We start from the raw sequence: 14,484 nt of genomic DNA, 5'->3' as shown, positions 1-14,484 counted from the left end.
TGCCCTTCTCTGGACATGCTCCAGCACTTCCATGTCCATTTTGAAGTGAGGGACCCAGAACAGGATAATGGCCTTGAGATGTGGGCCTCACCCATGCCAGGGGGACAATCCCTTCCCTGGTTTGGTTACAGGCCATGTTGATACAGGCCAGGATGCCCCTGGCCTTCTTGGCCACCTGGTGCTCATGTTCAGCTGCTTTTGGACAGCAGGGCAGGGCCTTTTCCACTGTGCTCTTTCCAACCACGCTGCTCCAAGGCTGGAGTGAAGGGACAGGCCCGTGGGACACAGGTGTTCCATGGTGCCTCACCATGGCCATGGAAACAGCCAAACCAGGTGGTCCACACCCAGCTCCAGCTCCCATCTGGCCCTGTATGGCCAGAGATGCAGATAGTGACACCAGCACGATAGCCCATCACCAACACCTTTATTGCTGCTCACAGGGAGGAGGGGATGGGGCGGCCCAGGGCAGGACACCCCAGCTCATGGTAGCACCATGTGAGGCCCTATCCGAGTGTCTGAGCCAAGGCAGCAGTGCAATGCAGTGGCAGGACTTGTGGTCTTTGGCTCAGGCAGAGGAGCATGGAAGGGCAAGTGGTGAATGGGGCATATTCTGTGCTGAAGGGCTCTCTTCACCTTATTTTCATGCCTGGGGCTGGAAGTGAACATCTGCTCCAAGCAGTATGAAATTCTGGGAGAAAGAGAGAAAGCACTAGGTTGCTATGGACCCTGGCAGCTGCATTCCCCAGCACCCACCACATCCCTCAAGGGAAAATGTGCCTATCCCTGTGCCTATTTTACCCCATGGCTGGCTCTGGAGATATTTCAGAGCCACACCTCTCTACAGCTATTCGGCATCCCCATGGTGACCCCATTATGGGGTTATGGGGCTTCCCCACCACAGGGACTCTCTCGGATCCCCTAGATGTGGTACAGCTCCTTCCATCAGGACAAGCAGGGGCTGCATCCTACCAGGCACCACAGCATCCATCCAGGCAATGACAGCTGGGGAGAGTGGGGATTTGGGGCTGACACTGCTATAAAAAGTGTTGTGGGAAATTCAGACCCCCCATTTAAGAACTGGAGAAGGATGTGGTGCCATCCTAGACTACCACCATGCAGCTAGGAAAAGCAGAGCACTGGTTTGCAGCTGAGAGCACCTTTTCATCCATCACTTCCCAGCACAGCTTGGGGAACAGGATTTGGAGGCTGTGCTGGTAAGCAGGGCTTTAGGGACAGCAGGATGGGCTCCAGCTCATGGGCAGGTGCTCCCCCTCACTCACCTCATAGAACTTCACAAGGGTATTGGAGAGCTGGATCCTGTCCAGAAGTGGCAGAGGGAAACCCTCATCTAAACGGGCTGGAAAAGACAGCACATGTGTCTACATTGGGGTGGGAATGGGAGTCATGGGAGCACAGTGCACACAGAGGAGGTGGCCACCACCTTCCCCCAGCCCTTTCCTCTCTTCCACTGCTCCTGGGGCAGGCAGAGGAAACTCCCCCCAAGCTCCACAGGAGGGCTGTGTGTTGTGCCATGAGAGCCCCCTTGGCCCCTGCAGCCACCAGCCCCACTCTGGTCTGAACTGCTGGCGAGGCAGGAGAAGCAGGGATTTGGGGAGAGGGTCTGGAAAGCATTAGGATATGCACAGGGCTCATTTTTTCCATTGCGTTTGCTGCTGGGAGCCTGTCAGAGCAGCAAGAGGCTCCCACTGCTTCACTGCCGCCTCCTGCACGCACTTTTCCCTGGATCAGCCTTGGCAATGAGGATTTAATTAGTGAGCTGGGACCACTTGGGTGGAGCAACCCGAGCGGAAGGTGCTCCAGCACCCCCATTCCCCCCAATAAATTCTCACCATTGAGACGTGGGAGCAGGGTACTGGAAGTCAAGACGTTCATTAAGGACTGCATCATTCGCACCTAGGGATTGGGGAGAAGGGGGGAAAAGCTTTAGCCTGTGGGCCAGGAGACATGCAGGCACTGGAAGATAATTAGGAAAAGGAGATGAGGAGCTGGGAGGGGCACACATTTTGCCAGAGACCAGCAGATTTGTCTGGCTGCACTGGCAGGGCAGGAAATGTTGGGGTGAGAGCAGCGACAGATCCTTTCCCAGCCTTGCAGGCTGAGGCAGGAGGTGGCTGCAGGGTCAATGTGGGGTTCCATGTTGGGAAGCAGTGTGGAATTGCCCCCAGCAGGCTGCCAGCTCCATGCTGGGGGCTCTGGTCATGATCAAGGCTAGCTTACCTGGAAAGTGCCAACAGCTGAATCCTTCAGAGAGAGCCTGATCCTGTGCAGGGGCAGAAGTGGAGGATGTCCCAACAGAGGGAGCAATTCCACCCATTGATGGCCATGCACATCCCACTCCCTCCAGCCCCAGCTCATTCCCTCCACAGCAAGCCCACATCCCTAGGACCTTGCCATCCCCTCTCTGTTCCTGGGCACCCACACACAGAGGTACCCCCAGCCACGCCCTGCCCAGTCAATGGCTGCTCCCCTCTGTACCTGCCCACATCCAGGCTCCCAACTATGCGGCCGGATCTCACGTCGATGGCAGCGGACACGTTCCCTGTCTGGGGAGAGAGCACAGAGCTCTGGCAGTGCTCACCCCACCTCACCCCAAAGCAGACACGCGAGGGAACGGCTCTGACCAGCTGAAACACACCACTGCCCATCCAGGGGTGTGTTTGCACCTGGTATTAAACCTGGCATTTGCCAGATCAGGAATTGTTCACTTGGGGACACTCCCACTGTGCTGGACAGAAACCTGGCACCTCCCCTGGCAGGATCTGGGCAACAGGGCCAGGCAGAGCTCAAACTCCCTTCTGCCCCATTGCCACAGGCTGTGTCTGAACTCACCAGGCTGAGGAGGAAGAGAGGAGCCAGGCTGGAGTTGGGAAGGATGGCATAAGCCTGGGCATCCACAACGGGCTGGAACGAGATTCCTCCTGGTCCAATAGTCAGGAATGGAGCAGTGGGAGCAGACAGCCTGAACTTCATTGGCATGTCTGGGTACATCTCCTCCAGCTGTGTGGGAGCAGGGAGGGGATGGGAATGATGGCACAAACCCCCAGTCGTGAGGGAGAACACCTGGCACAGAGCAAAGCCTGTGTGTGCAAGAGCTCTGGGCAGGCAGGTTGGGCCACACTGCTCACCTGGGGAATGAAGGCTGAGAAGACAGAGGTGTCCAATTTGAATCCCACATCCTTTGGGATCTGCAGGGAGAGGACTGTCACACTGGGGCAATGTGGCACAGAGGAGCCCATGGTGAACCCTCCTGTCCCCAAATGCTGCCATGTCTGACAGCCCAGCCCCATCCCACAGCCTCCAGTTCTCCCACCGCAGCTTCTCTAAGACTGCTGCTCCCGGAGCACCTCAGCAAATGGAACCTCTTTCCTGGCCCTGTCCTGCTCGTGCCACTCACCGTGGCCTCTGTGATTTCAAAGACCAGTGCCCCAGCCTTGTGGTAGGCAATGCAGGCTGTGTTGAAGAAGTAGCTGGAGGCTCCAAAGTAAACCATGCGGTCGTGATCCGGGGGTAAGGCCAGTGGCGGCGGTGAGAAGGGGACGGTGGAGCGATGGGCCAGGGAGTAGAATTCACCCTGGGAGGATGGAGAGACGTGGAGAAGGGGAGCAAATAGCAGTGGGACTCACCTGCTGACTCAGGATTTGCAGCAGGTACCAAAACCTTGGTTCCCACCTGCCTGTGGCAGGGCATTGGCCAAATCAAGTGTCCCCAGGGACACCTCTCACCTTCAGGCCTGCATCCAGAGACTGGGCAGTAGCTTTTGGGGGTGCCACCAAGGCATAATCAAGCCCAATCTTGGCATCTATCCTGGCTGTGACTGAAAACACGAGGAAGAGAGATGAATAAGAATCGCATGGTCAGGAAAGCTGGGAGCAGATGGCCTCTGCTTCTGTCTTGCCAGTGCCATGCCTGGGATTCCTGGGCCTCAGCTCACTACCAACTACCCCTATGCTTGCTTCTGTTTAAAAGCAAAAACCTCCATTTTTCTCCTCACTTTTTCACAACAATCTCCTGGACCTGAGGATGGCCTGGATCCCCCAGCTAAAGCAGCTTGAGCCCCTGCCTGTCCTTGGGCACAGGTCCCAAAGGGATCTCCACAGCCAGACAGGACACAGAGTGATTTGTCTCTGCTGAGAAGATGCTCTCCAGCTCCCAGCTTGGGTACCCGAATACCAGGAGATGGGGAGTGGACACAAGGTAAAATGTTTCTCATGGCTGGGAAAAGCTAGGAAGAGCTGCTCCTAAAGCCACTTGCAGCTCCCCAGTACCTGGCAGGGTCTGGATGTACGTCTGGAGCTCGTTTTGTACTGACTTGGCCACGTTGTCACAGACCTGTGGGACAGAAAGGCAGCAGAGATGAGTGAGGACAGCAGGGTCACAGCCCCAGCTCAGAGCCTCAGCCCCACTCCCTGCTCCATGACAAAGTCTGCTTAAGTGAAAGAGCACACAGTGATGATTGTCTCCATTCATCAGGCAGCACGTTAAGTGTCCAAGACACAAGCAGGGTTTATACCGACAAGCATCTGCTTGCAGCAATTTCCCCTCAGCACAGTTCAGCTCTGAGAAGACCCCTGTAAGGAATCTCATGTGGCCCATGCAGGAATGAAGCATGCTGAGCAGCCAGGACATGGCCAAAGCAGAGCAACAGAGAGGATTAACCCACCCTGCAGGGGCAGGAGCACTGGCTGCACTGAGGCTGAGATTTGCTGAGCTCCTACAGCTTTGTGTGCCAGGACAGAAGTGTGCATCCCTCTGCCTCTGTCATCCACAAAGTGAAGCCCTGGCATTCGTGGGGATTTTGTTGCAGGCTCACCGCTAACCTGGGAAATTTACTGCAGGGCACCTTCTTGCAGATGGCTAAGGAAATCTACACAAGCTCCTTTCAATGTTTTCACTGTAACATCACAGCAACCATGGGCAGCATCTGTCCATCATCTGTCTGACTGGGCATGCAGCCCACAGAGCTGATGGTGACATGCAGCGCTGCGGAGGGGCAGTGACCACACTGACAGAGATGAGGAGGAGGAGTAACAGAGCTTTGGGCATGGCCTTAATGACAGCAGGTTGCAGCTCTTCGCTGTCCCCAGTGATATTTTTCTGTCTGTGCTGGAAATGCCCCATCGCTGCCTGTGAGGATGTTGCTGCAGGCAGAAAAATGTGGCCCTTGTCCTTGTGACTGGGATTTCTCCATGACCTACATTTCCCTGTGACTGGGATCTCCCTGTGAATGGAGTCCAAGAACTGGGGGGGTACAAGAACTTCCCAAGCATTATAGGAACAGCAAGAGGCAGACACAGGCTGCCTGGCCTGGCTTGGGGCCCAGCTGTGGCCCGTGTGCTGCTCAATCCCTGCCCCTGCCCTCTCCTGTCCATTGCCCCTCACACCATCACTCCACAAAGACAATGAAGAACGTGTGTGGGGCAGAGGGAGTTTCGGGGAGGACCTGAAGGCAGTGGGGTGCCTTTGCGGTCCCAGAGCTGTTCTCCTTCCAGGGGATAAAACAGCAGAAAAAGCCTCTGAGCCCTGGTATCGCTCCTGCCACCAGACCATCTGCCACCACAGACCCCAAGGGGACTTGGGAAAGTTGTTGCATAGAATTGGGAATAGTGCCTGGGCAGGATGGGATCTAGTGCAGGAGTGGGATTTGCCTGTTCTCCAACAGCCTCCTTCCCAAGTAAGGTTCACATCCAGAGAGGCTGTAACTCATGCCAGTTATCCTTGTAGTAATTATTGCTAACAGCTTGTTTCCATGCCTTGTTGTGGGTCTCCTGCATGTCAGTGTCTGTACCAGGCAGTGGTACCACAGCTCCCTGATCCCCCTCAGTAAAACAAAACACCAAATGTCTGAAAATCAGGAATAAGAGTTTCCCCTCCAGTGCTCCCCAAAGCCCTCCAGAATATGGCAGGTTAAAGGACAGCTCTGATCAGGTTACAATGAGTTTGGCTGAGACATAAGGTCTAATTAACTGACCACATGGAAAGAAAAGTCTTTGTTAATTAGGAACCACTTATGCTGGGCTTTGGCAAAGGCTCCAGGTTTCAAATTCAGTCTGAGTCACACTATGCTATGGAGCCTGCAACGCCCATTCATTTGGTTTTGTACTGAATTGGCAACACAGCTGTGTGCTCTGGCTGTAGTCTATCCCTACATCTGATCCTTCCAGCACATCACCTACAAGTGAGGGCTAAAGACCACCAGAAAACCCAGGGACCTGCCCTCCACTGTTCACATACCTTGCTCTCTAAAATTTTCCGCAACCGGGACTCAATAACGCTGTGGAACAGGTTGTAAAGCCACCTGCAGAGAGACACAGAGGGAAGCCCTGTCTAGCTCAGATCCGTACTGCAGAGGCATGTGCCCAGGAAAGGGAGACCATGCAAGACCCTGGGAACATCATTCCCACACCGATTTGGCATCTGGCTTTGCCCCAGGGTTTCCATTTGCAGACTCACTGGTAAACCACAGAAGTCTGGTGTCTGCCTTAACCACACCCATCCCCTTTAAATGTGCAGCCACAGCAGGAGAAATTCAGGCCAGATTTAAGAGCAGGCAACCTCAGATTTGCCAATGGCCTACTCCTTGCACCCAGGCCACATTCCCATGGCAGAGTCACATTCCCATGGCAGAGTCACATTCCCATGGCAGGTGGGTGAACACACAGAGTTTCCAGACCCTGCAGTGAAGTTACATACCCAAGCTTGCCTGAAAAGTGCACTCGGATTTTGGAGATGCGGGCACTGCAGTCAGAGGTGCTGATGGTGGGCTTCCCAGCTGTGTCACTGCCCAGCCTCAGGATGATTTTGATGTAGACATTTTCCACCTTCAGGTTAAAAGATCCGTGGCCCCGCCTGCAGGGAGAGAGGTATGAAAAAGGGATGTTTGTTAAAGACAGGGCCTGGTGAAGACACCTCAAATCAGCTTCAGGATTAATCTATGTGGATCAGTCTCCCCCTTGTACAGTGCATCCAGAGGAGGCTGGGAAAATGTTTAAACTCAGGGGAAACAAATGTCACTGGCACATTAACTAGGAGAGGGACCCTTTAAATAGAGGGGAGTGAAGGCAAGTAGGGGTGGTGGAAGAGAGACCTGAGGGTCCATGTATAGCACCTCCATCACATGTGCCTTTTTCCTGCTTCCCACCCTATTTTATCCATCATATCTGGGTGAGCAAAGTGACAGCTGCCCAAAACACAAGGGAGAGCGAGAGAAGAAAAAACCTGTCCAGATCCAGAGAGGGAGACACAGAGTGGGTGCCTGAACAGGGTGAGGAAAAGCTGGGAACTCACAAAAAGAGGAATTTCACCCACCAGTCCCCAGACAGCTCAGCAAAGGCGTTGGAGATGGAGACCTGCAGGCCCACATTGGAGATTGGGGTAATCCGTGTGTATGGCAAGTGGAAATCACGAAGGCGCAGTCTAAAAATATATGAATTAAAAGAAAAGTCATGTTACAGTGGTTCTTTGTTCCCAAGTGCAAGACTAGGGAGGGAGGGAGGGAGAGCAGGACAGAGTGGAGTCACTACACTGGCAGCATCCCCAGCTGCAGTTCTGCTGCTGCAAAGCTATGCCTGGCAGGGACACACAGAGCAGAGTGGCACCTTTGGGAATGTGGCCCTTGCCCACCCACAGCAGCTCCAAACGCTGCGCTGCAGGAGCAGAGAGGCACCCAGGGCAGCAGGGAGCTTGCTTTTCCACATGGGCTGGGCTCCTGCTCCACGTGGGAACGTGGGCCCTGGTCCCACAGGCAAGGCCATCTCCACTACCCTGGCTTTGATTGCACACAATCCACCCATACCCAGGGGGCTGTGACCCCAGTTTCCTTTCTCCCCATGGGTAAGGAGTGAAACGGGAACATACCTGCCTGTACCAAGGACAGGGCAAACGTCTCAGGGAGCTGAGGAAGGGACAGGATGGTCCTCACTGCTCCAGGGGCTCCCCACCCTCCCCACCCTTCCTGCCCCTTGCCTGGGTTGAGGGGCAGTGGGTGGCTCCAAGGCACTGGCAGGGCTCACCTGGAGAGCTCATAGTGTACCTTCCCCACGCGCAAGACACGAGAATCACCCGAGATGTCTGGCAGCTTCAGCTGGGCCAGCTGCTTCTCCAGGATTGTGATCCCATGCTCGTGGGCTGCAGGGACACACGGAGAGCATCACCCCCATTGCCACAAGAGCTGGAGCACACACTGGGAACGCAGCAGAAGGATCAAAGGAAAGATCCAGGTGATGCTGCCTCCCAGGCTGGCTTTAAAGCAAACCTCTGTGCATAGAGCCCTGTGAGCACACAGGCAATGCTGCCTGGTGCCTTGCTTGCAGCCCCAGGGGAAGGTGGTGGCTACAGAAAGGAGAATGTCCCAGTCCTCACCATCCAGGCAGTGCACTCTGTGAGAGCTGCAGGAGGTCCAAGGCACTGTGCTGCTGTGTGTTTCTCACACAGTGTATTTCAATCCATAACTGTGCTCTGCTGGAGCCAGGGCTCTGCCTGCTTCGATAAAACCAGCACGGGGCCCATCCATCTCTGTCACTGCCCCACCCCAGAACTCCCCAGCTCCTTTCTCCTCTGCAGCTCACTCCTCCACGGTTCTCAGCTCAGCTGCCTGGACGTGCTGTGGGACCAGCACTCTCCTGCTGTGCCGGCCCCCGACACTGCCTGGCTGCAGCTCCCTGAGACTGCACAGTGCTGACCCCTCTGCAGATCCTCCATCAAGTTGTGGGGTGGGGGGCATGCAGGTGCAACAGGGGAAGCCCTGGAAAATGGTGCATTTGGCACTCCTGTCCTAGGATTTCCCCATCCTGTTCCTGTGCTCCTCACATGGGCACCCACAGCCAAGGATCCCCCATCCTGCCCCGGGACCCAGCACTTCTCCCAGGGTACCTGGCTCCACACCTCTGCCACCAGCACATCTGTGAGGAGAGAAATCAGAAGCAGAACCCACCGTAGTCCAAGCCTGCCTGGGTGATCCTCACCACGAAGCCGGGGTTGGTGGCTGTGGTGAGTGCCAGGCACAAGGCCAGTGCCCCGCAAGCCACTGCCAGGCTCTGCACTCCCATCCTGGCTTCCCACAATGCTGGGCTGGGCTGGGCTCTCCCTGCCCACACCACCTTTATATCCCTGCCAAAACAGGAACCACGGGCAGAGGTGATGTGTGGACCCAGGGGGCCACACAGCCAGGAAGCCCCAGGACTTCCTGCTTGGCCACTGCCCTGCTCCGCTGTGCTGCTGGCACCATGGCATGGCCCAGTACAGAGACACACCTGGTGCCTCTCACCAAAGGCAGGGAAGGGGCACTGGAAACTGGGAGCCAACAGCCCGGTTTCCAGCTCTCTGTCAGTGCCAGCAATCCCTGCCTGTGGCATCCTCAGTGGAGCACAGCTGGCTTTGGCACTGCCAGCTGAGCCTGACAGAGCCACATTCCTGCAGCCTGTACCTGGCAAAAGTTGGGAACAGCCCAGGCTGCCCAGGAGCAGTGTCCCAGCCCTGCTGCTCTCCATCTCTGTCCCATGGCTCTCCTGGCTACTCTGTGAGCTGCTTCTGTCACACCACAGACCTGCCAATGGTACCAGAGCAGCCTTGGGGCACAGCAGTGGCCAAAGAAGGCAGGTCACAGCTTGTCACCTCATCTGAGCAGACCCCAGGGACCCCCACACCCAGCAGGGCTGGCAAAGGAGCACCCGGCTGGGCTGGGCAGCTGCACCAGGACAACTTCAATGGGGTGCCCTGCACCTCCAGAACCTGTCACAGGGCTCCTGCACAGAGCAGCCATGCACAGGAGGAGACATCCATCAGCCCAGGATCAAGCTCCAAAGACAGCACTTCTGAGGCCTGATATGTCACAGCTCTTGTCACGATGGCTGGAGATAGGGGCAGGAGCTGGGTGCAGCCAGGCAGGTGTGAGGGGAGAACACCCCTGAGCCCCTCCAGCCAGGAGAGCTGGGCTGGCTGGTCTCTTCTTGCAGGACAAAAGTGAGGGAAGAAGAAATGCTTGAGTTACTTTCATTTCCTGTTGGGGTCCAGGCACAGGAAACCCACAGCTGCTGATGCAGGCAGATCTCATGCAGAATCCAGGGAAGTCCTGACTGCCAGAGGCAACATCCTTGAGCCAAACAAAGATGTTGTGAAATGCTGCTGTTGCTCAAGCACAGCAATCCCTCTGTGTTGCAGCCTCAGGAGACCCCAAGGGATGAGATCATGGAGTCCATACTGGAGGAACTCAGCACGTGGAGATTGAAGATGGAGAGATCAAGGCATTCTGTTCCCCTTTGCCTTTTGTCCCACGAGTTTTCAGCAGGGTCACTTGCAGGCTGCCTGGCAGATGCCCAGGAAATGCCCACTGGGCTTTTATGAGTGGCTACAGCCTTGGAAAGAGGCACTGCAGCCACTGTCAGCTCTGGGACTTGGGAAACAGGGATGTGGCAAGGATGGTGCCAGCAGAGAGGGACAAATGACCCAGGGCAGAGCTGTGTCCCAGAGGAACCCACCATCACCACCCACAGGCTGTGACTCCATCAGTGCCAACCCAATCCATTGCTGGGAGCTAGAGGCCCATGGGCTGAGCTCCTTTTGCTCAGAGCTTCTTTTGCTCAGAGCTCCTTTTGCTCAGAGCTCCTTTTGCTCAGAGCTCCTTTTGCTCAGAGCTCCTTTTGCCCAGAAAGAAACATCCAAGAGCAGAGGAGAAAGGCAAAAGGCCAAATCCCCACTCACAGCCTCCTTGGTATTGTGACTCTCCCTGTCACCCATTATCAGCCCTTAGCTGGGTCGGGCTCAGTTTGCAGCAGGACCTCCCAAACCTCCCATGGTGACAATCCCATATCTCTGAAGATCTGTGTCAAAACAACATTCAAGAAGTTCAGGAGGAGCGTGGGGGAACCAGAACTGTTCCATAAGGAGAAATGAAATTTTATAGGGAATAATGCAGAGAGGAAGCAAAACCAGGAAGTCTTGCCCCTGGCTTTGAGCAAATTTTGAAGTGAAAAAAAGCCTTCAAAGAGCTGAACTCTGACCAAACACTACCGTGTTTGGCAAGGAACAGCCAAAACCACATCTAAAGCTCAACATATGTGCCGGTCCCGGGAGTGCTTCCTGCAAGTGGTGACAGAGGGGATGGAACATGAAATCCTGCCCTGCCTGACCCTGCCCTTTGGACAGGTAAAGGCTTCTGCTGCCGAGCTGCTCTGCCTCTTCTGGGAGTGTGGAGTCTGCTCTACTGGGGAATGGCTGGCTCCCCCAGGCTGCTGGAGAAGGAATGGGAATGGTTAGATGGGAACCACGAGCCCAGGAGAACAGGAACTTGCAGGAGTCCCGTGCTGTTGCTGTCCTTTGCCCAGGACTGCAGGTCAAGACCCCTCTCTCCACTGTCCGTAAGCCACCCCCTGCTCCCCAGGGCAGGAGTCCCTCTGGCCCCACACGCTCTTCAGCACGTGTGGAGAGTTCCCCATCCTGTCCCAGCTCTTTCCACATGTCTCTCATGATGCCATGGCTCAAGCCACCCTGCAGCCACGTGCTGGGGCTACCCAGGGACAACAGGAGCTGGGCCCGGGCTGCGAGCAAGCACATCAGATATTTTTGCTATCTGCAAGGAAATCCGGACACATCTGTGTTCCCTGGTGGCACTACCAGCCTGGGAATTCCCCGGGCAGCTTGTGCCAGTGCCAGAGGAATGATTGCTGTGGCTCTCCAGCTTTCCACCGGCAGGTGTATGTGTGCTGGGGAAGTACCAGGGAAAACCTGTGGACTCAGCAAGAAAAGTGAGAGCAGCGTGGCTGGGCTTGGAGAGAACTTGGAAAGAGAAGTTGTCAGCCCAAAATAAAACATCCCTTACCCATTTCCACACAGGACAAGTCTATTGTCACCCACAGAACTGGGCTGTGGTCAGGACCTGTGGCAACTGAGGTTGGCCCTAGACCAACAGGGACTTGACCAGAGCTTGGAGAAACACTGTCATCAAGGTGTGGGGAGCTGCGGTTCCTGCCCACTCCACCACGTGTGGTGCCAAAGCCTGATGCTGTCCACTGCCACCTCCACATCTCTGACAGCCTCTGACCCAGCAGCAACTAAAAATACAGCTGAAGAACATGTGGGGGCTCCTCCACATTTGTTTTTTCAGCTGCAGGCTCAGCATGACCCAGCCTCGGCTGCTCCTGGAGCTGGGAGGGCTCTGGGCCAGCATGGGGTCACTGCTGACGCCAGCCCTGACCACTTCATCCAACAGGCAGCGGGGACACCCGGGGACCCCAGAGCTCACACAGCCAGAAGCAGATGTGGGGATGGCCCCTAGATGTGGGCAGGAGCCTCCAGGGTTCCCACAAGCACCAGCTCCAGAGACCAACCCTGATGCTGGGCCCACTGCTCTCACCCTCCCTCCACCCCAATATCCCAGTGACATCCCAGGGGACCCTTGGGAGCAGCACTGCACTCAGTGTGTCTCCCCCTGCCAAGGGCTGCGTTCCCCCAGACAGCCGGGCTCCTCTCGCAGCACGCCAGCTTGTGACAGTCTGGGGGCCTCATGGGAGACAAAAGGGGACACAGAGAGCTGAGGGGTTGATTTTGCAGAAAAGTAAAAATAAAAATGCAAGAATGGTGACCTCGGGCAGAGCCTTGGGGGATCTGAATGGTGGCTCTGTGCCGGCAGAGGGGCAGGGCAAGAGGCCCTTGCAGCCTGTCCCAGCAGCTGCTCGGGACAAACAGGACGTGGAGAACAGGAGCAGCAGAAGAGGGTGAGCTCATGGGGTGAGGAGCCCCAGGGGCATCCGGGTGGCCTCCAGGAGCTCTGCCTTTTGCTGGACTTTCTCCCCAGCACCCTGACTCCCACTCTTGCTGTCTGAGGCTGGCTGGAGGGCATGGGAAACTGCTTTGGGGAGTGTGGAGATGCAAAGCTGGACCTGCTGATTACCTTTGCAGGTTGGCTCATCTGCATCTTGCATCTGCGCACAGATGACAAGAGACACCTCAAGGTGCAGATGAGGAACTGCTACTCTGGGTGCAGGGTGGTGGGGTCCCTCTGGGCTCAGCTCCACATCTGTCCCTTCCTGCTCACGAGTATCACAGAGGAATTGATCCATTGTGCTGATGCCAGGACGCAGTCACACTGTCCTCCTCCCTGCCCTCAACGCCCTCTCCTGGCCCTGGTGTCCATCAAGAGATGCAAGAGCCACAACTCTTGGGTGCATTTCAGAGGTGACCATGCAATTAAAAAAGGTCACAGCCTTGAGCTCACCTTCCCCTGCACCGAGGGGAGCTATGAAAAACCTGAAGCTGGTAGGTGAACTAACAATTACAGGAGCAATTGGCTGCTGGTTGGGATAGGGGGTGCCCAGCTGGTCCCAGCTGGCACTGGGATGCTGGCTTGGAGCCAAGGGCCAGTCCTGCGATGGGTTCCGCTGGGCACCCCAGCCTGGTACCCACGACCAAGCCTCTGCCCACCCGCACGACCTCTGCTGCCTGAGCCCTTGCAATACTCGTGATCCATGCGGGCAGCGGGAGGGCTCTCACCAACTCCCGAGGAAATGGGAAGCAAATGCAGAGGCCTCGCTGGCGCCGTCCTCCCTCCCACACGCCAGCAGCCCAGCTGCACCTCCTCCCGTCTCGGCTTGTTTTCACAGCGTGTCCTTTGGCCGCTCGCTGATCCCTGGACAAATGTTCACTAGCGAGTCTGCCCCGGCAGCCTGCAGCCCACGCTGTGGCCGTCCCACCCGCCCTGGTTCTTTCCCAGCCCCGGCCTTGAGCCCATTCCCACGAATGCAACAGTGGAAATGACTCCAGCCTGAGCAAGGCGCAGAGAGGCTGAGAGTGCTGGATGTTGTGCAGGGCTGGCAGAGCCGGTGATGCTGTGCCCACAGTGCCTGGGGCTGGGAGAGCTGTGCCCAGCATGCCCGGCGTTGGGAGAGGTGTCTGTGCCCAGGACTGGCAGGGCTGTGTGAAGCAGCACTTTGCCTTAGGAGAGACCAAATCTGTGGCTTTGGCTCTTATGCTGGTTGTTTTTGTACTATTCTGGTTGCCGAATCCCATTATCCTGCCCCTCAGTAGGTCCTTCCCATCCCTGGAACAGCTCAAAGTCCCCAGAGGGGTGCTCACTGTCCTGCTGCCGCACTTTTGGGGCAACTCAGGAATAGGAGCCACGAGATCCATCCATGGATGGATCGCATGGACCACTGCGGGGGGCTCACACTAACCCTGGGTGGATTGGAAAAGAGGGGCACCCGCACAAAACGCGTGTATGAGCACATCTGCAGACACGTACACACACATGCACAAGCAGCTCTGCGTGTTCCCGGTGTGTTCCAGGACCCTCTGCCTGGAGCTGCTCCGGGGGGACGGCGGGGGCTGGGGGAGGACTCCCGGTACAGCCGCCCCCTGCCACCCGTTCGGGATTTCTTTCTCCCTCTACTCCCATCCGATCCCATCCCGCCGGGGGCCGCCCCCCGCCCTCGGGGACACACAGGGGACTGTCCCCGGGGGGCTGCGCCTCGGGAG

The 14,484-nt window shown here is 56.5% G+C and overlaps 1 protein-coding gene across 1 annotated transcript; it reads right to left on the bottom strand.

Annotated features, from left to right (window-relative positions):
- Positions 1-405: 405 nt before the first annotated feature.
- On the bottom strand, positions 406-9,103 carry LOC107213058 (bactericidal permeability-increasing protein-like). Its single transcript, XM_033519158.1, has 15 exons — positions 8,951-9,103; positions 8,031-8,145; positions 7,306-7,434; positions 6,712-6,867; positions 6,253-6,316; positions 4,287-4,350; positions 3,744-3,835; positions 3,416-3,592; positions 3,147-3,206; positions 2,851-3,018; positions 2,497-2,564; positions 2,239-2,281; positions 1,851-1,914; positions 1,281-1,357; positions 406-688 (listed from the first exon to the last, which is right to left on the bottom strand). The coding sequence occupies exons 1-15, from the start codon at positions 9,063-9,065 to the stop codon at positions 641-643; spliced, it is 1,440 nt and encodes a 479-aa protein (XP_033375049.1). The 5' UTR covers positions 9,066-9,103; the 3' UTR covers positions 406-640.
- Positions 9,104-14,484: the final 5,381 nt, after the last annotated feature.

The sequence above is a fragment of the Parus major genome, chromosome 20, assembly GCF_001522545.3.
Source record: "Parus major isolate Abel chromosome 20, Parus_major1.1, whole genome shotgun sequence".
Lineage (NCBI taxonomy): Eukaryota > Metazoa > Chordata > Aves > Passeriformes > Paridae > Parus > Parus major.
This window is presented reverse-complemented; position numbering and strand designations above follow the sequence as displayed.

What these genes read in the sequence shown, in the direction of transcription:
- LOC107213058 (XM_033519158.1), bottom strand. Translation starts at nt 9,065, where the DNA reads ATGGGAGTGCAGAGCCTGGCAGTGGCTTGCGGGGCACTGGCCTTGTGC. An exon ending in TGGGTGAAATTCCTCTTTTT is followed by an intron (nt 6,868 to 7,305) that starts GTGAGTTCCCAG and finishes CTCTCCCTGCAG; the next exon opens with GCGGGGCCACGGATCTTTTA. An exon ending in CTCTCTTCCTCCTCAGCCTG is followed by an intron (nt 2,565 to 2,850) that starts GTGAGTTCAGAC and finishes CTCTCTCCCCAG; the next exon opens with ACAGGGAACGTGTCCGCTGC.